This window comes from Prionailurus bengalensis, chromosome C1, assembly GCF_016509475.1.
Source record: "Prionailurus bengalensis isolate Pbe53 chromosome C1, Fcat_Pben_1.1_paternal_pri, whole genome shotgun sequence".
NCBI lineage: Eukaryota > Metazoa > Chordata > Mammalia > Carnivora > Felidae > Prionailurus > Prionailurus bengalensis.
The window spans coordinates 186,339,481-186,366,264 of NC_057345.1; the positions used below are offsets into that span (position 1 = coordinate 186,339,481).

Here is a 26,784-nt window from a genome sequence, read left to right on the forward strand (position 1 = left end):
TTCCATTGCCACCATCTGAGATTTCACAACCAGGTTATCTATCTCTCCTTTTTGCAGTGCCTCAGCAGCTCTCTACTTTCCTAATATAGAAAGCAAGCCCTCACCACCACCAAAAAAAGGGAAGGAAACCCAGTGCCTTGTTAAAGGTTTTGTTCACTTGTTGTCTTTTATATTTTTAAATGGGGACATGGGAGAAGAGAAATTAAAATAAGCCCCTTCCCATCTTTCTACCTACTCCATTCTTACCCAAACATAGTAGGAAAAGGCAGTCACGTACATAGAGTTGGGTCTCTGGGTATACAAATAATAAAGAAAGACTCACTCTCTTTGCCAAAAAACACCAACTTTAGATCATCCTCAGCATTCAATGAGCTGAACTACTGTAGACTATAAAAAGGAAAAGAGGTCAGTATATGAGAGAAACAGTGAATTCGTTTCTGGGGAAAGGAACAGTTGACGTCAAGGGAAAGAAATGTGGCTGAAGATGCTGTCACAGAGCACATGGCCAGCCCTGGAGGACTGTAGTGGGCTACTGTGCTTCATCTCTCTTCCCACTTCCCAGATTCCCACTTCCCAGATCATGTGTGATAGGTGCAGTTGGGGACAAAGGGAGAAAGCAACCCCACGGAGTGTAAGAGGAAAAAAGAGAGTACAAGAAGCAATGGAAGAACAAGGAATCCTGTGGCCACTCAAATTGCACACCGGGGCATTCATTCCCTGGTGGCTCTTTGTATGTAAGGGTCATACTGAAGTGACACAGAAAATGTTCTGTATGATTTTAAATGATGGTTCCTACTGAGGACCCCTCCTACTAAGGACTCGTAATTCACAGAGAACTTCAATCACTGACCAATAATAAAGACCATCAACAATCTGAATATTCTGAAGAAAGAAAAAAAACAAAAGGATAACCCTCAGGATTCTCTCTCTCTCACACACACTGATCCTAAATTGAAAATGAGGTGAAATAAACATATGCATAACCATACCTTTCCCCCTGATTTTTTTCTTGTGCTTTTCCTTCTTTGACTCCTCTCCAATGAAGAGGAAAACAAGGTCAGATAGGAAACACTCAATGGAATTCGAAGACAGACTGGTCATGCATGACAAAGGAGCTAGAGCTGAACTGGAGAAAGAGGCCTACAAATGCATCCTGACGTACCACACAAACATACTTCCAGTAATATATTTTCGCCAACAGGACCATAGACAAACTGTACGAGGTAGTCACCCTTTCAACTCCTTTTCTGAACCCCTCTTCCCATTGTGTCCCTAAACACTTACAGCCCTCAAGGACCACCCTAATCTCTCCAAAATTCTCCTTTCTTTGTCCCACTTCTCATTCAAAGTTTGCCTAACACAAAGCTTTATGTATTATTCTTAATAGCTGATGACAGCAATTCAGAATAGAGAGTGGATGAGGTTTAATGGAGGGTTCACTTCTACTTTAAAAGAAATTTAAAATGGAAGGGAAGGGGTTGCTCTGCATATTTGAACTGAGCCTTCACAAGGTTCCAATCTGACTCCGGTTCATAAGAGTTCCTAATTAAAGGTCTTCTAATTTTATCTCCAAGACAATAGAGAGCCCTTGTTATTTTTCTGCCGCTTTAGTCACTCCAAGAACTTCTGATCCCTCCAAAGAAACATGGAGGGAAGAAAGGGAATGCAGAAGAGGAAATGAAAATCTCTGTATTCTCAATCTTCACAATCCAATAAAGAGGGCGTGGCCACTTCCCACTGCAGCTTGGAGTGGTTAAGTATTTTGGCCACACACACACACACACACCCCTTATGGATGACATGCCAAATATATATATATACAAGGTACCAAATACTGCAATTAGTTTCACTAAATATGCTCTTTACGAAGTAAATGATGGTACTTACAAAAGGGAGTATCTTATATCTTATGTTAAACTGCCTTAGAAACTATCAGGTAAGTTCACTTTGTTTGGGGGTACCGTTTTTATAAAATCTTAGAACCTGATTTGCCAGTCTAGTCAGCTCTCTATCTACAATAAGGTTCTCCATTCATAATTGAGAATGAGGTCATTGTCCCAACGAAAACCAGAAAATCCTCAAAGCAACTTATCCCCACTGAGGCTCAATCCTCAATCTTACCCTTTAGCATATTAATTCCCAGAAGTACATTTTCCTCCAGATTCTACAAAATCAGGGCTACTGAGTTCTTCAGGAGGCATCAAAAATTTGGAGAGCCAAGCCGTGCCAACTGGCAAATACAGCTTTCAATCAGCCACCTGAATTATTTTGGGAGGCTGGAGGCATCACCATTTCCAAGAGCCGTTGGTGCCAAGTGAGCAGAAAGGTTACAGGCAGTTTGAATCAAGCTCTTAGACTATGGGTTTCAGTTTTTCTTCAAAGCTGCTTATGAAAGAAGGACTGAGTGAAACATTGATATTTACGTCAAGTCACAACTAAGGGGAAGGTTTGCAAAATCAATTGTGCAGCTTTTATACTCACTGCACACTTACCACATATGTCCTTTATTACACAGTGGAAAACCATTAAATGCACAGTAGTTTTGCCAAGTGGCATTATGCATTTAACAGCTTTATTCGTTTAACAGCCCCAACTCTCATTATATTTTGCCATGTGGTACATGGGATTTTATGCATTTAACAGTTTAAGAAGGCTCTATGGTGTTTTCCTTTCATGTATTTCATACTATGGTGGACATCGTATCTTAGAAAACTGTATTTCGATGATTTAATTGGTGAGCGAAGAGAAAGAATAATCAGCAAAAATGACTATCCTTAAAATAAACATGGAAATGAATATTTCAATCCTCTTCTAAATTCCTTGATATTCTACTCCTTTCCCTTTATCATCTGAAAAATAAGTAAGGTGACTGCGAAACTACAGAAAAAAAAAACTATACAGTATTTAACTATCATTTTAAAAATGGTAACTGAATTTTCATTGAAAATCTTCCTGCTTAATAGAAATACAATATTCAGTAACTCCTTTTCTTTACAGCACACAACAGAAGATCTGTTAAGGAGATGCTGGACCATTATACCATTTACATATGTGGGATGAAAACATTTGTCATGCGAGGCCACAGAGGAAATCAAGCTCAGAATCAAAGGATCCTCAAAATTATGCTTCAGCTAACTTTTGTTTCCTCCACCCTGCACTGGATAATTATTCATCCTAGGGATAAATAAGTAACCACCTCAACCTAACCCATTCGAGGATAGGGTAGTAGTTGTCCCTTTAAACGAATTGAGACAGATAGTGAGTCCCATCAACTGTTGCTGCTTACAGAAATAAAAAACCTAAGCATCTGTCTCCCCTTTTCCCTGGAGTATTCCATTCCCCACAATCCCGACACTGAGAAACTGTACTGGATAAGCTTCTATGTTTTTCTGTTATGAATTTTAGCACTCATTCTGGACTCCCCCATCGCCCCACACATGTGTTTTTTTCCTGGAAAAACAACTGTATTCTACACATAAAAGAAACACCTGACATGGCAAGGTGTCTCTGGGGCTGGAGAAAAGAGGTTATTATAACAAAGTCAGCAGTTCCCCTGGTGGGAATAAGAGAAGGGATGAGACAAGATTCCAACTAACTGAGTCTCAGGAAGATGCTATTTTGTACATGCTAAGTTTTGCTCAACATAGAAAGAAAGAAAGAAAGAAAGAAAGAAAGAAAGAAAGAAAGAAACTAAGAAAGAAAGAAAGAAAGAAAGAAAGAAAGAAAGAAAGAAAAGAAAAGAAAAAAAAAGAAAAAAAAAGAGAAAAAAGAAAGGAAAGTGGATACACAGCAGTGCTTAGAATTATGAGAGAAATCATTCAAGGTTGATTCTATTTGAAAAAAAAAATCTTTAAAAGAAAAAATCTGGATTTTAACTTAGTCTCTATTTTAAACTCCAGTGGGAATAAAAGCAAACCATAGAGCAAAAGGCAGAACATGACAGGTTCCCTTGGGATTATTATTGTTATTATTATTATAGGAACAGATGTATTTTTATTGGTGGGAGGAGAATGGTCTAATTCCAGCCCTCGCTTTTGCTCTTTTAAAAAACCACTCACCTGACTTTTATTTGCAGCCACTTTGGCAAACAGGGCTTGAGACACCTTGGCCCTTTTCATCTCCTGTTGGATCTCGTCATAAATGGCAGCTGTGATGTTGACGTTGGCGCCGTCCACCTTAATGGGGAGGTCTGTTGTCGGTGTCGAGGTTTTGGCCTACCAAGAGACCATGAAAATAATAATTTAAAAAGTGCTGCATTCAGCCCAGCCATCTGTGCAGAAATTATCAAAGGATTTCAGTCAGCTGATGCCAAACTGCATTAGCTACAAAGGGACACTTCCTGTCCATTATTCTAATCAGGTTAATTGTGATTGGAAATAATTGCAGTGCATTCCTATAGGACATGCAGAGTCCTGTCAACCCTGTTCTTTTCCTCACGGTATCCTAGACGGTTCACAGGTACGATGGCTACTCCAGGCACCAAACTATAAGAGATCACCTAACTGGAAAACAAGCATGCAGAACACACACAGAGTTACCTCTTTCTTTCTAAAAATGGCACACCTAGGAGGAAGAGCCAATTCTTCCAGAAAAAAAAAAAAAATGAGTAAATGGGTAGAGGTCTCTAAATAATAAATTATTACTCAATTTAATGCACTCCCCCGAGTCTCGCTCATTCTTTATTAAAGCTTTACATATGTCATTTGAGTATGTATGGTTTCCCATCACTATCATCATTATGCTACCCAGACAGTCACCTAATTTCACCTAGGAAATCAGTGGAAATGAAACAAAATTTCATTTCATAAAACTAGGCTTCAGAATGCCTTTGATGTGCCGTTTTCATTTTCTTAAACTCATATTGTGGTTTTATGTATTCTGCCGTGTTCGTTTTAATTGAATGATTTCCCATCAGCTTCAGAGACAAATGAAGGACAATATAGAAGGTGTCTGTACTTCTTGGGGTTGAGATAACCCTAAAACATTTGCATCTCCACGATCCAAAAGACTGCCAGAGCATTTCCTCTGGTGTGTAATGAGGGGCGGGGAGGGGGCAGGGGGCTGGGAAGCCTTCTCAGAACCCCAGGGAGCAGGACTGTGGGCAGAGTGGGCACCAATTTTTGGCACCTGAGCACAGCTGGCTGATTTGAACTAAACTGAAATTTTTCTGTCTGCACTCACCCTAGAATCCCCAACCAAGGCAGTTGTCACCAGATCATTACTTTCCTTCTATGGAGGCCCTGAGCTACTCCCCCACTGATTTAAGCAACACGCAGATTTGGAGAGGGACACAGCATGCAGTCTGGATACTGTGGGATCATTCTCCGTAGCATCTTGAAGCCCGAGTTAATGTCCTAAGTTTCTATGAAGGCTTTAATTCATAAGATTGCTCACTGATTTTTGCATTCTCCTCTCTCCCTGTCTCCACAAAACTCTAGTTACTGCAAGGTAATAATAACTATAAGGTATGTGATACTTTTTATTTGCCAGGCACTCCAGAAAGTGTTTTTGCTTTTGTTATTTCATTTAATTATCTGAAGAACCCAGTACGTCAGACTTTATTATGTTCATTTGACTAAGGAAGACAAGTGAAAATAAAAGAAGACACTTAACTTCCTGGAAAGACAGCAGCAATTGAAGGAACCATGATCGGAACTCAGGAGTTTCCAGCTCCAAAGCACTGGCTGGGGACCACTGTGCTATCCCACCTCCAAAATCTCCAGTGTAGACTGGATGCTGTTTTTACAAGCATCTTCTTGCTTTGTGGTTTGGGGTCTTCCCACAATAATCCAATTTTCTGTCATTTTTTTTTTCAACAAACTCCTTTTTCTTCTCAAAATTTCTAGTTAACTTGCAGTGCTTTTCCTGCTAAGTGCATATTTTAGCATATCATTTCTGCCTTTCCCAACTGAAATTTCTTCATTAGCCTCACTGACTATCTCATCTTATTAGACTGGTCAAATCTCCTCTAGAACCCTAGAGGCTAAAGAAAAACCTCTCAGGGCACTATAATATATGGTTAGGAGCCCAGGCCTTGGAATCAAAATAATCAGTGATCAAATCCTAGCTCTACCACTCAATCATGTGACCTTGCACAAAGTACTTAACCCATTAAAACCTTAGTTTCCTCATCTGTAAAATGGGAATAACAACACAAAATGGTGAGGATTGAATTCGTGCAAAATGCTCACAATACTTGACACACAGTTAGTGCTCAGTATGATCGTTTTTATCCTTATGCTGTTGTTTTGTCATCATTAAGTACATCAAGAAATACTGGCCAACTGAAAGATTATGAGATGGGGCTCTGAAGATTTGATTTTATATTTTAAATTTCCTCCATTTGTTTTAAACTGGTAATAAAATGTTGATGGGTCTAGGAAATATTCTCCATCAACCTACATGGGGCTGCCTGGGTATTTTAGATTGCTGGCTCCAACTAAAAGCTTAATCAGTGGGTATTCCTATAATATTTGTTCTCACAAATGAAAGCTTTACTAAGGATCTTTACTATTGAGATATGTATGTAATGAAGTTTAAGTAAGTAATCATGAAATGTTTTAAAAGACTTTAATAACTTCCCTTTCTCAATGTTTAACAAAAAAAGAAAGTTCCAGAGAATGTACAAATGCCAGTGGCATGACTATATTCTCAAAACTATTTTGAGAAGAAGATTTTATATTTATATTCAGAAATCTCAAAACTGTGAAATTAAATGATCAATTTCCCTGTTATTCTTGTCCCCAAAGGGCACTTCTACCTGGGAATTTTCTAGGTGAGATTTTTCTGCTGTTTGATACAGCAAAATACTGACCCTGGTTGTTTTGCCTGATAAATTGGTCTGGCTCTGAAAGCTTTCAGGTCTTTGAAAAGGTGCCTAAGATATAATTGCATTAGAAAAATATTAAAAGGAAATGGAAAAACAACCTGGACTTGACTTATTTTCTAACAAGTAGAAATGACTTTTTGAGAAGAGCTGGTTAAATGGCCATGAAGCATGGCTGGACTCTCTATAATGATTTAATGGGCTTCAAAAGTGGCAACAATATTGCTGAATTTAATAGAAGTAAATATTAGTGCAAATTAACAACTCGTCCAACTCCATAGCTCAATATATATGCCTCAAGATTTAAAAAAAATAAATAAAAAGAAAAATGCTTCATTACACTCATCCAAAGTAAGCAGTCAAGAGACTTATTTTTGGTTTAACAGTACCTAAAACTCATAGTTCACCAAAGACTAAAGTGAAAGTATCACAATTTGGCACTACATGACAGAAAACGATCTTCAATTAAAAATCTATTGCAGAGTTAAAAAAAAAAAAAAAAAGTTATGACGTGTGAAAAAAAATGGATGTACTTGAGAAAGCTCAAGTATTTCTACTAGAATAAAATCTCCTATGTTTAATCAGTTCCTTGGAACTTACCAGAAAACACTCATAACAACAAAACTAAGCAAAACAAAACAAAAACAAAACAAACAAAAAAAAACTTTGGTTACAAAGTGCCCATTTTTCTGATTTGTACAAATGCATACTTGTTAAATATTTGTTTTGAGACATAACTTGCAGTCATCCTGGCAACAGTGAGTCAGATGGTTTTATCGTAAATCTATTGACCAGTAACAGTTTGGGAGAAGTAAAAAGTAGGCTAGAAATGAATGGGCTCAGATGTGAAGTGGAAAGGACACTTGGCTGACTTGAGATGTTGACCATTTAGTTAGGCTTGCTGACGCTCATAGCATTACCAGACATGTGAATTTGCAGAAGGACCTGAGAACAGAATGCTTTTAAAGTGTGGGGAAAAAAGGAGAGAAGGAAAGCTGAGTCACTGAGTCCTGTAGGGAGATCACCCAAGGAAGGAAAATCATTAAGGCCTGCATGCCTTCCCACTATCATTTTCTAAGGGATCCCTGAATGATCGGCCAAACATTCTGATCTAGCCGCTCCATACGCGTGCTTCAACCATACACAGGTTTCTCCTCCATTTTGTCTTTTTCGAAGTGCATAAACAAGAGCTTGGATTACTCTCCTTGTCCCTGTCCCCAGCCCTAACCCACCCCCCTCCACCGATCCCTGCTTCCAAACTAATATACAGTTTAAGGAAAGTAGTGTTCTTACTATGTAAACTCAGCTTCAATTCAAATCCCCTGACTCCATCTTAGATAACTAAGTAGCTGTGTGTAAACAGTCTGGAGCCTACCTATCCACCCACTCCTGCCCTTTTCTGTGTGGAAGAATGTACTTTCCTCAAGGGACAGAAATACCATACGACACAGTAAAGGATAACCATTCTTACGTGGTCAGACGTTCACATTCTCAGATCAACAAATCTTTGAATTATGTCTCTTAGTTTTTGAGAGAAACGCAGTATCAGTGAAGGCAAGATGTTTCCAAGGCCAAGACTGAAAAGTCAGCGGAGCAAAAATATCTCACCTGAGGGGTTCGGGAGGAGCTGGGACTGCTAGAGGCTGACGAGACCATGCTCACATTGGGATTCATGCTCCGTTCCCTCTCGTCCTGGTAAATGCGATCCCGCTCCACTTCCGGCAGATTGAGGAAATTCTGCATGGCCCTCAGGTTTACTAAAAGAGACTGAGAAGCTGTCCGAGGGTCTTCTTCCTTACGCAAAATCTCAGACAACAATCCCTGATTAAAAGGAAGAAAAAAGAAAAACAGGCCAAGTCATATCTGCAGGTACGTGTGTGGTTTCCATCATCTGCCCCCTCCCCCTTTGTTGGTATTACCAGCTGGCTGTGATGTCAAGAACCTCAGTCTAATTGCTGAGGGTTCTTCAGCAGTAAGATTTTGTGGGACTGTGCTTGCCTTCCAGGGCTGTGCCTTAATCTGGACCGTTCTATTCTGACACTTTATCATCACTGTAATAATCGTCAGTGTACAGAGATGCCAGCTAGCAAGGTAGGCGCTCGGGAGGCTTGTGAAACTGCAATTACCACCAGGTGCCTCCTACAAGTATTTCAGGAACTGTTAGAACTCTCTCTGCTTGAAACTGGGAACACTTGGCAGTCCTGCTCAGCTTTACAAATCTGCCAAGTTTGGTAAATTTAGTTCCGACATTTAAACAGCATGGGAGATTTACATCGACTTAAAAAAAAAAAAAGTTTGGCTGAATTTCTGTGTGACCGGCCACTGTTTTCAATATAGATGTTTCTCATGGCAAAAAGAAAAAAAAAAAAAAAGACACAAAGCAAATGGCCATAACTTGTGTTAACCCTCTGATAGCTTCTCAATCCACATACATAATTGGTATCCTCGTATATGTACCAGAGGGCACCCAAACTTTTTTTCATGAGATGCCCTCCTTGGGGAAGCTCTAATTCCACCGTCGTTAAAACAATGGAAATACAGGCACAGCTGGTGAGGGGTCAGAGCACACATCAGAGAATGCCATGTATAGACTCGGATAATTTCTGAATATGTGACTCATCCAAAAAGCTTTAAATAGGAAATTGGTGTTTTCATGTGCTCGGATGGCAGATAACTCACAAAGGGAAGGAAAATGTTGACAAGTCCAGAGAAAAGTAGTATACACGCAAGAAAAGGGATAGAACCGGAGTTCTAATCACTGAAGTAATCTGGGCAAAAGCTAAACAATTTCCATTCTGAACTCCTGTTAAATTTTCACAAAGAGACATCACTTTCCACCTTCCAATTCAGGGTGTCTCTTCTCAGGGCAATATGAGACCAGAGTTTAGGATCATCCTCCACGAAGAGCTGAAATGCTAACTTCTGTATCTTAGAACACACAGGGCAACCCAAAATTGCGAAAAGTAGGTGCCAAAGACATTTCCACTGAGGGAAATACGAATGCAAAGAAAACACTATCAGATTTGTAAAGTATGGCTTAAATATAAAAAGGTGTTAGATCCAAGAAGAATATACCACCTCTGGTTGGAAAGAAATCTTCAGGGCAAGGTAGGCAAGTTTTAAAAATAAGTAATGCATTTGTAATGTAGTGAAGCAAATATCACAAGAGTGTGCATCACACAGCTATTAGCACTTTAAAGAGGTAATCACCACTCAAAGTATCATGTAAGACAATTTATAAAGATATACACGTAGTATGACAGATGATAGTTCTGCAATACGAGTGTCATGTTGCTTTGATTAGAGAAGTCTTTGCAAACAAGAATGAAATAAGCCACACAATGAAGCCAGAAGAAATGTTAAGTGTGTGTCTGTGTGCATGCGTGCCCAAGGAAAGGGAAAGGTAGGACATGAATGGGAAAATACTGTATTGGTAAAATGAGCATAAGAAAATCTAGATGTATCATGCTTTTAGAAGCAAGAGACATTTGTCTTCCAGAAAATGTTACACAATCTAGTTATGGATTCTTTTTTGAAATTCAAAGTCAGTTCTGCCTTAAGTTATCCTACTTTCCACTTGCATGAAACAACTTGAAATATTAATAGTGAATTTGTTCTAAGATAAAATTCTCTAAATTAATATGTAGAGAGACAAGAGGGAAGTGGATTTAAAATCAATACCAATAAGACACTAAGATTGATGTTTTCTGAGCTTTCTTTAATAAAGAACTCAGTGCATACGGGATGAGTCGGTCCCCTCCTCCTCCTCCTCTCCTTTCTCTCTCTAACATAAGCAACTTTAGCACTTTAATAAGTCTCAGACTGCCAAATTGGGAGGAATTTTAGGGGTTGCATGGATATAGTCTTTACACTAGTTATTACAACAATACTTATAGTACCTCAAAGGCAGTTTGTGAACGTATTCTTCTTCTGTGAAATTATTTTTGAAAGTGGAGTACATTATAGTAAAGATCTTACATACAAAATAGTGAAATAACAAAAACTATTGTTCTAATGGACCACGTTCAAAATAGCAAGTTTGTTCATTCATAATCAATAAAAAAATTATTGCAAAACATAGAGGTCTTTTACTTGTTTCTCTTTTTGGCTTGGTTGACTGTTTTTTTTCTTCCCCCCACCCCCCACCCCTACACTGAAATCCTTCCCCTACATTTTTTACATGTTGGACAACCCTATGGGGAAATGAATCCATCTCTAAGAAAAATCAAGACAAAGCATCCTTGTAAATGATTGCTCATCAGCATCATTTCTGAAGTGAGTGGGACACGATGTTTGTGTTTTAAGGGGCTGGTGGAATATACTATTGCCTCTGTTTTATTTGCCTAATTGAAGATAAAGTCTCAAACCAACAAGGTGGCCAGTGCTGCCTCCACTATTGCCCCAGAGAATGAGAACACTGTTCTAAATTATTTACTTAAAGTCTCATCTGTGTAGCCACGGTTCCAAAGCAGATTCTTTTTACCTCAGACATTTTCAATAACAAGTGGCTAACTGGTGAGCACAAAAAGAGTTTTAGTTGTTTTGTTGAGTCTTTTTCATTTGGTTATTTATGTGCTCTTCGCTATTTAAACTGGAATTAAAAAAATATATAGTCCAAATTCTGCAGGCTCATAAATGTAGAGTGAGTTTATTTAGTTAGCTGAAAATCATCATGGCGGAAAAAAAAAAATCCAAAGAAAATCTATGGCATAATTTACACTACAAACCACCTTATCTAATTATCAAGATAAGTAAATGTTTATCATATTGAAGCTGTCTTGAATAGAACATAAATTAATAATTTATCTCACATAAATATTTCTAAAGCCCTTGCCACTATGCTGTCTCGCATTTTAATTATCAACCGGCCAGGCGGGAGGTGTCACTTAAACATTCCCATTATGCAGCCTGAGATACAGAGAATGTGGCATGGCACCTGGGCACTGAGGGAAAAAAAAAAAAGTGTACTTTTATGAATAGAAAGATCATGAATATTGAGAATGTGAAAATTGAGGGAAATTAATAAATTAACCGGGATATTGCTTATTAAACTTTCATATCAGTAATCACATTAAAACATATTGCAAGTATTGAGTAAAGTGGTCATTAAGAATTTCTCTCATTGTAGGCAACAGAGCCTTCTCAAGGGAGAGATTATCACAATTCCCAGCATGGTGTTAGCTGAGGTTATGTAAGACCAGGAAACATGTTGACTGAAAAGGAGTAGCGTGAACATCTGCACAGGAAAGAAAGCCACCTTGCACGACAGCTCTTGGGTTACAAGTCACTGAAAAAAGAACCGAGGTGGGAAAAAGAACCTCAAACTGGCCTTCTTCTCCCTGGACTTTTAATGGGGGATTTTGTATATGATGTTGGCAGAAAATTCAATAAAAAGAAAATAATTGAAAGCACAAGAGATAATATGATGCCATCTAGCTCGGTTGCTACTAGAGGCTATCTCCGCAAACAAAACAAAGAATTTGGGCTGATTTTTAAAATGAAAAATTGATATACTTATTATTTTGAGCACTTTAAACAATATTTCTATGTGGCAAATGAAATGACCTTATAGTTTCTGAATCTGCAATTTCTGTTGATGAGCTTTCTTGTTTACATTATTATGATTTCCATATTTCTTCAACAATTTATATAGTTTGCCCCAAATTGTTCCTGTGTAAAATACATGCTGATAACTCAGAAATGCTTGGGAAACATTACCAGGACTGGCTCCCTAAAATTTAGTTCTAAGTTCCTGCACTAGCCCTTGCGGCCTTGTCTGGGACAGGTGAGAAACTGCTTATGCTGAGCGTTAATTCTAAGAAAGCAAGAAGAGAACCAAAACCTGGGCCAGGTTTTACGAATGCTCAGTCTGAGCCCCTCAGACCTTCCCAGGCAACTGCAGAACTTACAGCAACACTGGAGGTCATTGCTGCCTAGATTTTAACAGCCACTTGTTCTGGATATCTCCCAGACCTTTAGTAATTCTGTCGGATCAAGCTCTACTGTCCATTGCTCATCTAGGAAACCCCCAAACTCAATGTACCCATTACCAAAAAATGACAGATCAGTCTATTAATTCATTTCTTATTTATGACTTGGTATGAAGCTCAGAAAGGAAAGAAAAGATTAAGAAGACACAGATACTGCTGCCAAGGAGTTCACTATATGATGGTTTATAAAAACACAATGTAAAAGATGACAAGTGTCATAAATTCCAGATAGAATGAGTGTCGGCTCAGTTCAGAAGAGGGTAAAAGTATTGCCAACTCAGGGAAAACATTTTGGAAGAAGTGGGACTTAACTTGGCTGGGATTTGAAATATATATAGTACATAGATATAGAGACAACGATGAGACTAGCCAAGGGAGGGATTGGCCAGTATTTAAACACTGGAAGGAAAAAAAAAAACAGCATGGCTGATCTAGAATACCAAGAGAAGTGTCTTTTTCCTTAAAAGCTTTAAAAAAAGGTACAAAAACTGATAAAGTTTTGAAGTGAAACTACTATAGTCTACATTAACATAATTCTGAACTACTGGAGTATACACAAAATAACCAGCAAACATTACCCCCCAAATGAAGTGATATTAGATAATCTGTTCAGCCTTTTTGTCACCTGCAACAAATTAGGCTTTCAATATGCAAAACATCTTCCTTCCAGAAAAACAAATGATCATGATTCCATTTAATTGTAATTTAATGAGGCATAATTTATTTTTTAAAGTGATATATACCAGGTGTGTACTGAGGAAACTGGCCCAGCAAACCCCGGTGCTCCCCCTTGGAAAAAGCTTCAAGCTAGCTGGAGACTGTTTTCATTTCTGTAAATTACATTTCTGTTTGTGGCGGTTGAAGTGGGAGGTATAAAGGGTAACTTGCACTGTTCACATATTTATTGTAACATATACCTTTGAAGTAACTCAACCAAAAAATACTCATTTATCATCTAAGCAAATAGTTTCAAAGTGTTGAGTTCCAATCTGAACAAAGATAGATTTTAGAGAAAATAAAGCCCATCCCCTAATAATGTATTTTAATTATGTATTGTTGGATGTATGAACAAAGTATATAAGCTATTTAATGATGATCTTCAGAAATCAAGCTACAACTCTAAGGATACATGAATTGAGACATATGTATTATGCAATGGTGAGTCTGAAAATATATTTAGTTCATATTTATATATTGCTTTAAACAAATGATGTCCTAACCAGTCAGCAAGGTCCAAAGACATGTATACCCCCATTTTACAGATTAAAGTCATAGAGGGTCAAAGGTAGAAAGGATCTTGTCAGTCATATCGGCCAACCCTTCATCCTACCCCTGAGTATGATCTATCACATACTTCCCTTTAAATACAAAACAAACAAAAATCCTCCAAAGGTACTCTTCACGTCTCAATCTTCACGACTTCCCTCTTCATGCTTGCATGCTCATTTGTCAGCCTTACTTTTCACACAATTCTGAAATGTCTGGTTCCAGCTGACATGAGAGCCAAAAACTGGTATTCTTTTGTGAAGACCAGGTAATACAAAATTCCCAGCCTAATCATACAAAGAGAGCTTTTCTATCCCAGGGGCTAACACACAGTTATAGAAGCTGGGGAGCCAGCTGCATGGCTGTAGAAAGTGCTGACATCCTATAGTCAGAAAGCGGACCTAACAGAAGTGATTCTTCCCTCATCTCCAATCTCATTTCCTTCTAGACACTCCTGAGAGGCATTTCCCCCTCTGCTCACGAATATAAACAGGTTTCCCTGGGTTCCATATTCATAATCCACAGCCCCACTATGAACCTGTATGCTGAAATTCATTTGTGTAATGCTAAAAATACTCACCCTCCTTTCACCCCCTAGAGTACTGCTCAGCCATGGAGCCAGAGTACTTAGGCTGATTTGAATAAAAGGTATACAGGGCACAACAATGACAATTTGATTTTTATTATTAAAAATGATGTGTTAAATCCTCAAAGAAAATGTCGTTATTGCATTAGTTTAATAAAACCTCCCTTTATTACAATATTTCTTTATTAGGAGAGGCAGCCTATGCATGTAGCATGGTTGTAGGATGGGGGTGGATAGAATTGAGCATCTAAAGGGAATTAATGTACTCTGCAAATATAAATGCATATACAAAAGTAACATTTGCAGACAAATGTTGTTGCTGTAGAAATGTATTCTGTAATTCACTAAAATACTATGTACATATGTGTGTATGCATATACGCTGCAGTTGGCAATAGTTTCTCCCTCCTTTGAACTGAGATGGCACTCGTTCTATCTGGCATTTATGACACTCATCATCTTTTACATTGTGCTACTAGAAAACCTCTTCTCTTCATCATACAGTAAACTCCTTGGGAGAAGAATCTGTATAATTTGTGCTTAGTGGTTAGTTGGGAAGAGAGAGGGATATAAAGCTCTAAGAATGCACCAAATGCATTTTTAAAAACTGGTCTGAGATGGAGGAGTCCTGTGTTTGCTAAAACGCCAGGAACAGGCCCTGTTGGACCACATATTACACTCAAGATCTTTTCATTCAACCTATTGTAAACACCAAGATAGTGGAAACTGAAATTCTTGGCCATGCAGACTCTACTTTAGACCAAATATTTCATCTACTCCCAATCTGCAATTCATTAAATAAAACACTTCCCTCAAAGACAGCTTTCTTTCTAGGGGACATAATAAAACTATACTGTGCTACCTGACACATCAGAATATAGTACGTGCAACACAGAGTGGGTCCAACAAAACATTCTTGAAACCAAAATCACCTGTGCTCTCCTAACAGCAATCCCCTTGTCAGAGCCACTCCTGAGCACATACAGTGAAGGCATTTAGCCAGAAACAGATCTCTGGGAACTTTACTATTTTTACCTACCTATTCAATGCAAAGATAGATGCAATTAGATGAACATTTTTTTGGGTTTTTTTTCTTTTTATCCCTTCCATTTTTGTTTTTAGAAACTCTTAGGTATTGGAATGGGGGGGGGGGGGGGGAGTGCAGGTTATGCACAATCCAAGCCAAAATTTTCTAAACACATGAGTACCAAAAAGCAAAATCAAATAGAGAACTGAACAGGTTCCCTTTGGAAACATTTACCAGTGGTGTTCTCAGCTCTGGGCACATACATGGTTTCTACTAACACCTCAAGTACCTGGCACATGACTATTGCATTCACAAAGTTCTGGGCCCTGGTTATTTCTAGTTTCTATGTGTATTGTGTGAAACAACTGTTGGCAAACTGCCCCCAAAATTTACTAGCTTTGGCTACTTTGTCAAAACATTGGCAAAAATAGTACTTTCCCAAAACAAAACAAAACAAACCAAAAACATACATTTATTGAATATTTATATCTCAAATGTATCAAATGCATTCAGATATAAAAAGTAAAGCAGTCTGTTAACATATGAGTTGACTTTGTCCTGAAACAGTTATAAAATATCATTTTTTTTTCCTGCTGAAATATTTCTGCATTAACTTCAATCACCTCCAAGGTCAAAAACATGTGTTCTCACACAGTACATGTAACATATCGCAGTACTTATTATACCACAACAGGATTACTGGTTTGAAAGCCTGTTTAACCCCTTCAACCTCCTTGAAGGAGAAATTGTATCTTTCATGTTCTGTTCTATGAGATCAGAAATAATTGAGAATAAAGTGGTCGTGAATGTGAGTTCTAATGTCAAAATTTCTGGGTTCAAAATAGGGCTTCAATTAGCCAAGGATTAATTCATCTTCCTATGGCACAGTTTCCTCACCTGTAAAACTGATAAAATAATTTTACTTCCCTCATAGGATTCCCTAGAGCTTATAACTGATACATGTTAAGTGTTCAATAAATGTTAGCCTCCATTATAAGGTCTACCATAGTTTCTGAATGCTTAATAAACATTTGTTAAATGAATACAGAATATACAGAACTATATCAAATAAATACAGAACTAATACACAATACAATTCTTATTTTAAATTTGCAACTTCAAATTTTCATGGCTCTCCACTTATATTTTGCTGTCTTCCCGCATAGAAGGCAGAAAATGTAAAGGATACATTTCAGGAAGAAGAAGAATTAAAATTATTTGGAATAGAGGAAATGTAAAGAAAAATTTAACTAATTATATAAACTGGAACGATCATATGGTAATCCAGCATGTCACTAAACCAAGATACTCTTTTTATACCTCAGAAAAGTAAAACAACTTTTCTTCCCTAAGTAACTCTGTAGTCATTTAAAATAAGCATTAATTTGCATCACTGTTTAAATATGGGTCATAACTATTAGTAGATGATAGATTTCAGTAGATCATAACTAGTTCTTTTATAATGACATGTAATTCAGTAGATTGGAAATTACCAGGGTGTTTCATACATGGTACAAGTATTATTACCCAAAGTTTTTTTTTTTTTTTTCTTTCATGAAGGTTTTGCTTTAGAATATACAGATAGACAAAAACACAGGTTGAAATGAGATGGAACTCCAGACGGACATACACATGTATGTGCACATGTGTGAGTATATGTACCAGCTCATGATGTAAAAGGTATTTCTCACTGGGTGCTGCAAAGATGTTTGAAAGTAAATGCTGTGATATACACTGATAATTTTAGGCACAAAACTTGTAGACAGAATGTAAACAACGTTGTAATCTCCAACTGACTTCAAATTGATTCAGTTATATTTTTCTCACAGCATTTCTGGCCTTTAAACATAATTCATTTTATTTGAACAAACATGCACTTAACCCCAGGCCAAATGGTCATCATTTCAATCAATGGCCATGAAAGGAACACTCCTTGTGTATTTTTTTTATTACTTTAAATAAGCAATGGTGAAAAGTATATAAATAATGGGATCTAAAGCTAGTGTTCCTTGTATTTCTTCTATAAAAATTCTACTTTAATTGTAAACATCACCCAGGATTGGAGGAGACTAGTTAAATACTAAAATAAACCTTCACACTAAAAATATAGGTCTATATTGAGACACACTCACAGGAGGTAAAAGAAAGTCCTTATTGAAGGAAGAGACTCCTTATCTGTGTGAAAGGAGCTGATCACCCCTTGTCAGAAAAAAAAAAAAAAAGTGACAAAAGTTTGTAAAACCATCCCCCAAAGGAAGACTTTTTTAGTTAAAATGGAGAAAACTGAATTTTTTATAATTAGTTCAGTAACTAATTTTTAAGAACTTGGACACTGGTCAGGGATAGGAAAAGACAGAATAGGGCTCTGTCATCTTTGGTTCCTCTGATTCTTTGGTACCACTTTTGTAAAGGGGGGGTGGGGTCTTTATATATTCTTTTACACAAAATTTTCTATTTCAAGCAGATATAGGAATGAGGAGACAGTTATTGGGCACCTGGGTGACTCTGTTGGTTAAATGTCTGACTCTTGATTTTGGCTCAGGTCATGATCTCCTGGTTTGTGAGTTTGAGCCCTGCATCAGCCTCCCCTGCACTGACGGTGTGGGGCCTGCTTGGGGTTCTCTCTCTCTCTCTCTCTCTCTCTCTCTCTCTCCCTCTCTCTCTTTCCACCTCCCCCACACACGCATTCTTTCTCTCTCTCTCTCAAAATAAATAAACATTTAAAAGGAAATCTTTACCAAAAAAAAGTAATGAGGAGGGGGTTATATATGTTTGACAGTTACCAAGTCAACCTTCTCTTTACCCAGAACACAAAGCCAGTATCTCCTCCCTCCTTTTCAGCTGGAATTGCCTAAAAGGTGCTAATTAATGATAGTTTGTATATGCGCAAGAGGAACTAAAGTGAGACCACTAGCAAGAGGCCATCCTTAAGACATCTAAGAACTTGGAGACACTGCTATACTGAGAGATATTAATATTATTATAATCTTTAAATCTATGAATTCAAGCCAGTGGTTCTGAAATGAAAGACTGCCTATTTTATGAAGCAAGCAGGGCCATCTTTTCCCACTTTATTAATTTAATGTTGAAATCAAAAGAGGGTGTATTATTTGCTTCAAAACCCAATAACATGTTCATGCCTGATCTGCAGCATTTCATATATACAGGCCACCTTTCAGTGGATGGACTTCCTTTTTCTCACAGGCTTCCTTGTCATTTTATAAGCAGCTCACTGGACCATGGAGTCAAGACCCCTGGGTTTGCATTGTGTTCCACTCCTGTATGACTTGTGGAGTGCCGTATCTCTATTGCATAGTAAGAAATAATGATGACTGAGACCAGAGGTTGGCCGAGAAATAATGCCGAATATCTTGGAAGTCAAGTTTTCTACAAATATAAACTATATGTATAATTAAATCATGCCTATCTTTGGCTAACAATATGTATAAATCAAACGTAAGACTTTCTCCTTCCCCAAATGGACTGGTAACCCACTTAAGTTCAGATTTCCAAATATTTTGGATACTAAAATGTTCATGTTGTTGCTACATATCCCTTCCTAACTGTGTCACTTCGAAGTATACCATTTAGCAAGTCCTTAGACACTTTTAACCCAAATAACACGGGTGTGTATATACTATAAACATGGTATCGATAAAGCATAAAAGCAAAACCCATGTCATTTCACACACACGGGTACATTTCTAGCCGTTGACCTTACTGCCAAGTTTCCTGATACGTTGTTCAATCTAATTTTCCAATCTGTTGAAAACATTCTCCAGTTGCTGAGTCACTTTATAAAACTGTATTTATGACCCTGGCCTTAAGTTTCTTCAAATGATGTGGCTTTGATGAGTAAACAGCAGATTCTTTGCAAAATCTCATAAAAAAAAAAAAAAAAAGTAGTCAAATAAGGACAGGTCCACCAAATGACTTCCTGAAGGATTTTTTAAATCCTCTTCTCTATCAGATAAGACCCACGATGAACAACTTTCTCAAGCAAAGCCTTGACAAAAGGTTGCAAATTGTGTAACTCAGTGACTTTTGCATCAAACAGAAGAAGGAGCATGATACCAAATTAGAGTCCTACTGGTACAGAATAGCACATTTTGTGAAACACATCTGTGCATCTACTGAAAACATGTTTCTAAGAATTGGCTCAGGAGAGCTACCTGAAACAGAAAATGGACCTGAACTTTCTGTGTTATGATGTAATGTGCTAGAGGAAAAAGAACTCTATTATATAAATAATGAAGGTGAAAAAAGCCTCATTTCCAAATTGTAGAAACTTCTTACTGTTGATTCCTTATGTAAGGGTATTTCCTGAACTCTACCACCAAGGAAAGGGGATAGTGATGCAAAGAAGGAACATGGACCACAACTAACTTTCCCTTTCTAGCATTCTAATGCTCCCATTCACATGTGGCAGGGCAGCCATTCCAATGGATTTAGCCTAGTTTGGATCAAAGCTTCCTCTACTTCATTTAACAGATTTGCTCAGATGGAAGGTCTCGGAGGAGAAACAATGTTAGTAAATGAAGGATTTCTGAACATATGAATATGTAGGTCATTGGATTTTTAAATAAATTAGAGAATAGTTTATTCAGGAAGATTCATTGTACATATTTTATGAAGCCATCCTTATTATAGGTCAGTGGGCATCCCACAACCATTCCTTCGTAATATTGTCTTTTAAAATACTGTCATAAACCTTTTCACACTGTCACAAGCCTCTGATTAATATTTTCAAGTCCATAAAGTGACAAGTGTCAAAAGAACACTTAAGGTTAGGATTCATAATCAAACTGTCAAAAAAGCACAGATGTGAGTAAACACAGTAAATAAGTGACTTATTTAATGTCCATAAGCCTAGGAAGTGAAAGTATGCCAACACTAACATAAATTTAGGATATTAGCAAGGGAAAATGAACTGCAGAAGAAAAGAAAAGAGAAAAGGGAGGGAGCAAGGGACAAAAGAAAGAAGGAAGGAAGGAAGGAAAGAAAGAAAGAAAAAAGGACAGAAAGAAAAGAAAAGGAGAAGAAAAGAAAGGGACAGAAAGGGAGGGAGGAAGGGAGGAAGAAAGAAAAGGAAAAGAAAAAAAAGAAAAAGAAAGTAGATACAGCTTGGGTCCTCTTATTTCTTGAAATTATAAGTCCTAAAAACACCACTTGCATCACTGACAGAGCACTGGGCAGAGCGAAGGAACAAAACTACTCTGAAACTCACGTGAATTACATAATTCACCATTTAGACTTGGTAACAGTGGTTTTCATTTAAGTCAAGTTTAGAAGATCTCATAGGGTTTCAAATCCAGTGTCCATTTCTGTTTCATTCCCTCTCTTTCTCTTTCCTGTATTTGATAACCATAAGTAAATCTTCCCAATATCAATATCAGTCCATTGAATTCAGAGGGCTTTAAACAATAATAGTGCTGATACTTTTTTTTTTAATTTTTTTTTAACATTTATTTATTTTTGGGACAGAGAGAGACAGAGCATGAACGGGGGAGGGGCAGAGAGAGAGGGAGACACAGAATCGGAAACAGGCTCCAGGCTCTGAGCCATCAGCCCAGAGCCTGACGCGGGGCTCAAACTCACGGACCGCGAGATCGTGACCTGAGCTGAAGTTGGACGCTTAACCGACTGCGCCACCCAGGCGCCCCGGTGCTGATACTTTTCAAGAGAAAGTAGTACAGTAAAAACATCTATACTATTCCCATAGTGACATCTTACTTTATATTTGGAACGTAGTAAGGCATAAAATTGAAGATAAGTTTTATTCAAACTACTACCCCATAATATAACCAAAAGCCTATTTAGACGAGCAGGGGCACTGATCTATAATCTGGGATAAAAATCACATCTTGAGATAAAAGATTCCTGTGCAAGTGATTTATTAAGGAAGTACAAAGGGAAACTGGTGAGGCAGTGGGAAAAGTGGGACAGGGAAGGGAAGAAACCCAAGCAGTCCCTGTCTCAGCCTCATCTGCGGAGAGCTCTGGAGTAAAAGTCACACTTCAGTGCTGTCCCTACTACTGGAGGCAGGGGAACTAGCCTTTTACCCCCCTGCACCTATCAGACATTGGTTAAGTATTACCAGCTCTCTGCCTGTGTGAGTAAAGCAAAATCCAATAGTCTGAGGAAAGTCCTTTGAATGAAAAACTGACCAGCAGTCACTAGCTTCTAGAAGTAAAAGTATAGGGGAGTACAAGTGGGGGAGAAATAGAACACCAAACACAGAGCAGGCATGTTATCTGCCTCGGCTTACTCTGGTGTAATACCCACGGCACCTCACTTTGTGACCATAGGTAATAGAAACACTTAGAAATATATCACAGGAATTTCCTGAAAATTAATGACCAGGCCAGAAAACATCTGATCTCTCATTTGTCATAAAAGTCTTCAGAGACGCAAAAAGTGGGGTTAACCTTTTCTTCCAAAAGACTAGTAAAGAAGAAAGTGACAATGCTCAGAATATATTTGCTGCAAGGTCATAATGACAAAAACAGGCTTCTATCATCCTGATGGCACAGACAGGATGTGATGCTCTGCTATACCCTGCATCTAGAACTACATTAGTCTCGTGCCCATGCTGATGATATGATACCCTGGCATTGCATGATCTCAAGACACACTGATTAAAATTAAAATGTATTAAATGCAAGCTCTTGAGGGGCGCCTGGGTGCCTCAGTCACTTAAGCGTCTGACTTCAGCTCAGATCATGATCTTGCGTTTCATGAGTTTGAGCCCCGTGTCAGGCTCTGTGCTGACAGCTCAGAGCCTGGAGCCTACTTCAGATTCTGTGTCTCCTTCTTTCTCTGCTCCTCCCCCACTTGTGCTCTGTCTTTCTCTCTCTCTCAAAGATAAATAAAAACATAAAATTTTTTTTAAAAAAGCAAGCTCTTGGAAATATAGCTCTATTCCCTCGATTGTGTTATTTTATATCACCAAATGATACAGTGGCAATAGATCAGATATACAGAGTAATTAATAGTTTCTCCTTGGAGAACTCGCATTTTCAAATGCTACTTATTATGAATTTCAGTTGTTCCTCTGGAAGTTTTAAACATGAAAAACTAGGCTGATGTGGTTGTTGTTTTTTTTTTTTTTCTAGCTTTAGCTTCATTTATGAATGTTATACATGTGATTTGTTCTATACACACACATACACACTGTCTCTAATTACTAGTTGTTCAGGGTCCAATCACTGAGCACAAATCCAGAAATATAAACTATAGGATGACAAACAAAAGTACTTTTTATTGAATTTGATAATAAATGAATAATAGAGAGATCATGAACTATTTCTAGGAAATACTCAGTGTACTGAAGGTATATTACATCTCACTAAAGCAAATGGACACAAGATTGATATTGGCCTTAGGTATTCATCTAAAATAAATGGTTCTGATCCTGTTTGCTTTGAGGAAAAAAATGGTGAGATTCCTTTCTATCCAAAAATTAATACTTCATTTACGTTGTTATCTATAAAGTTAATTTTTGTTTATTATAGCCGGCAAATCATGATATCACCTATAAATGTCTGATTCCACTCAAAAAAGCCTAACATTTGGAAAATCCATGGTTGGTTTCATGGGGCACAGTACACCATGTTTTCCACTTAATGATACTGCTGGTGAAACCCAGCTGTCCAACCTTGCTGTTAGCAACTACAGTATATACAGCAAAAACAATCTGCCTGCTGACCTCCAGCTTGAGTTCAAACTATGTCATTCTGTCAATACCATCTACCTTGATTAGGTTGGGCTTTATACACAACAGGTTATGATCCCAGAGGGATGAAAAGCTTTCCCAAATTAAAAGCAGAATTTTAAAAGGAAATACTCATACATTCCTATGCATTTTCCATTTGATATCCTCAAGGCTGGCCCATGAACTCAAGCTCATGTTGATTGAAAGTGAATGTTCCTTTCTGGGTGTAGCCATCTTACAAATTTAATGGCAGGAGGAAAATAATAAAATGTGTTCCATGCTTCAATTAGACCTTTTATAACTTGGCACTTGAACGATGGCAATGCCAAAGAAAAATCATTAATCCATAAAAATAGACAAAAAGGATTGTGGAGGAGAAGACAGACCTCCAGGAGTCTAGGGCCTTGGCAGAGTATTCTCTCACACCAACAAGGTCTAAGGTCTGTCTTTTGTCTAGCCTCTCTGTGAGTCTTCTCTCAGGCTTCATGCTATTTGGATAAAATATATATTGTATTTGATTCTAAAATCCAGAGTAATACAACCATGCTTTCAATTTTATCCTTAGCCAAAGGAACTGTATATATAACCAATAAAATGTTGGCTAGCTATGAAATGCCTATTCATGCACATGAACGATACATGAAAGAACACACACACATACACATGCGCACACACACACACACATACACAACTACACATGTAAACACAAAATAAAGACTAAAAGATGCATCCTTCCACCTTGTATTTAGCAATAACATGTAACACACTGGCTCAAAAGCACCAGAATTTTTCATAGCCCTAGTTCAGATAACTGTGGACACACAAACGCTGCTTTAGTACTTTGAGTCAAAAAAGAAATCATAGAGTGCTATCTGGAACATGTGCAGACCTCCGTGGACCTCCAAACTCATTTTTAAATGCTGTAAACGGAGTCTGTCAATAATAGAAAGCGTAAATTAGCGAAGTCAAGGGGACAGGAGATCTCACCCTCTTAGTCTCCTGCCACACCTAATCTTTCAGCACCAAACCTCAAACCATCCCACTGTGCTTCTTCCCTGCTCCCACTCCTCTGGTTCCAGCATTCCTGAAGACTGTTACCAAACCACAGTGCTTGGTTCCATCACTAGTTCATGCCTGTTAACTTCAGCTGAGATCCCAAACTACTTCACAATTCCTTCTATCTCAGATCGACTCCCTATCACATTCAAGCTGTCAACACGCTTCTGACCTCCTTTTCAACACCAAATTTTGGAAAGAGTAATTTGCAGCCCCTGCTTCTGTATCCTCAACAGTTAGTCACTCCTCAACTCCTAAATTCTGGCTCCTGCCTTCTCAACTCTAATGAAATTACACTCTAGGTTTGCCAAAGGTCTCTCCCAACCAATTGCCAAATTTCATGGCATGGTTTCAAGCTTCTCATGCCCAGACGTCTTAGTTTTGCTCACAAGGACAAGTCTCCTTCCGCAAACTCTTTATTCATGTTCTGTATACTCTCACCACTACCTCCCTATTCTTCCATCTCCACCTGCTCCCATCTCTACTGGCATTTCTTTTACCTCTTTTCCTGGTGGGAGTAGTGGTGATGGTTTCTCCTCTTCCTTCCCTCGACTCTCTAAATCTCAGGCTCTGTCAGTAAATTTCTAATCTTTCTCTAACCCTGAAAACTCTTTTTAGCACCAAACTCATATTTTGAATGACTTCTGAATACCTTCATTTGAACAAATCTGCCAGTACAGGGTGCCTGGGTGGCTCAGTCAGTTCAGCGTCCGACTCTTGATTTCGGTTCAGGTCATGATCTCATAGTTCGTGAGTTTGAGCCCTGCATCAGGCTCCATACTGACAGGGCAGCGCCTGCTTAGGATTTTCTCTCTCCTTCCCTTCTCTCTCTGCCCCTCCCCCACTCTCTCAAAATAGATAAATCAACATTTTGGAAGGAAGGAAGGAAGGAAGGAAGGAAGGAAGGAAGGAAGGAAGAGAGAGAGAAAGATCTGCCAGCACTTCGGAGTCAAAATAGCCTGATCCAAAATAATCACTAAACTTATTCCAACTATCTCTTTCAATGTTCTTTTTGACTCTCTAAATAATTACAGATTTATTCTCAGCCACAAGGCTCTAACCTTGGCATTATCTTTATTGTCCATCCCTCTTTATCCATTCAGGTGGTTGCACTTTGTGTCAATTTTACTTCCACAATTCTTCTTGATTTTGTACTCTCTATCCCACCACCACCAGCCTAGTTCAGAACTTCTACACATTTCAGCTGGATATTTATGGCTGCCTTCTAAATGATATTCCTACCTTCTCGCTATCATGAGAGAGAAAAAGATCTTCCTAAGGTCCAATTCTGATTATTGGATTATAGCATATTCCTACATGAGACCTTCAATGGCTTCTAGTGCCTATTAAATAAGGTTCTAAGTTCCTAGCATGGCCCTAAGACCTTTTTTGATCTATTTCCCCGTTTAAGTTTTATTATCTAGCTTTGCTATCAACTACCAACTATTACCACACATGCCTGACTCAGCACTTTTCTTGTTAATTCCTTTAGCCTAAAGTACCCTTCTTCTCCATCTTTGCCTGTTAAATTCTATTTATCCTTCAAGGTCTAACTCCCCAGAAACTTAATATTCAAGTCAGGTATTTACATATGGTGCTTGCCTATGATCTTTTTCATCTTTGCATCTGCACTGAGCTTAGCTTCCTGCCTTGCATTTAGTAGGGTGATCAAATTTAAACCTACTGTCCTCTTCAAGACACACTATATTCATCCTACTATTAGTATTCCTTACCCCCAGCTCCCCATAGATACCCACTACAACCATCATTATTCTCCTACACCACTCACCTTACTTCACACTTTTGTTATCTGAATATGTTTTGTTTTTTTTACTACTAGGTCATTACCTCCTTGAGATTGGCACTTTTACTTTCTTGTTACTCATGTAAGGACCAAATTAATGGTTCTCAAAATATGGCTACCAGACCAGCAGCATCAGAATCACCTGGGACCTTGCTACAAATGCAAATTTCTAGGTCCTACCCCAGACTATGGAATCAGAAACTCTGAGGTGAGGTCCTCAATAGAAGGATCTACATAAATAAACTGTTTATCTTTTTATTGCTTGGTATTATATTGGCATGTAATTACCTCAAAATATTGAAAAATATGAGTAAATTATTCATTACCACCTTAACAATATCTTTTTTTTTTAAATGTTTATTTATTTTGAGAGAGAGAGAGAACATGAGCAAGCAGGGGAGGGGCAGAGAGAGAGAGGGAGAGAGAGAATCCCAAGCAGGCTCCACACTGTCAGCACAGAGCCTGACACGGGGCTCAACCTCATGAACAATTAGATTACAAAGTGAGTTGAAATCA

General features: G+C 38.1%; 1 protein-coding gene across 2 annotated transcripts in view; it reads right to left on the bottom strand.

The window, feature by feature from the left end:
* The window catches only part of SATB2 (SATB homeobox 2), a 188,517-nt gene that overhangs the window by 48,393 nt on the left and 113,340 nt on the right, over positions 1-26,784 (bottom strand). For both annotated transcript variants that reach the window (XM_043577412.1, XM_043577413.1), the window contains exons 8-9: positions 8,435-8,647; positions 4,059-4,214 (exon numbers count right to left, since the gene is read on the bottom strand). In XM_043577412.1, coding sequence (XP_043433347.1) covers positions 4,059-4,214; positions 8,435-8,647 — 369 coding nt within the window. The remainder of the gene's footprint in view (positions 1-4,058; positions 4,215-8,434; positions 8,648-26,784) is intronic.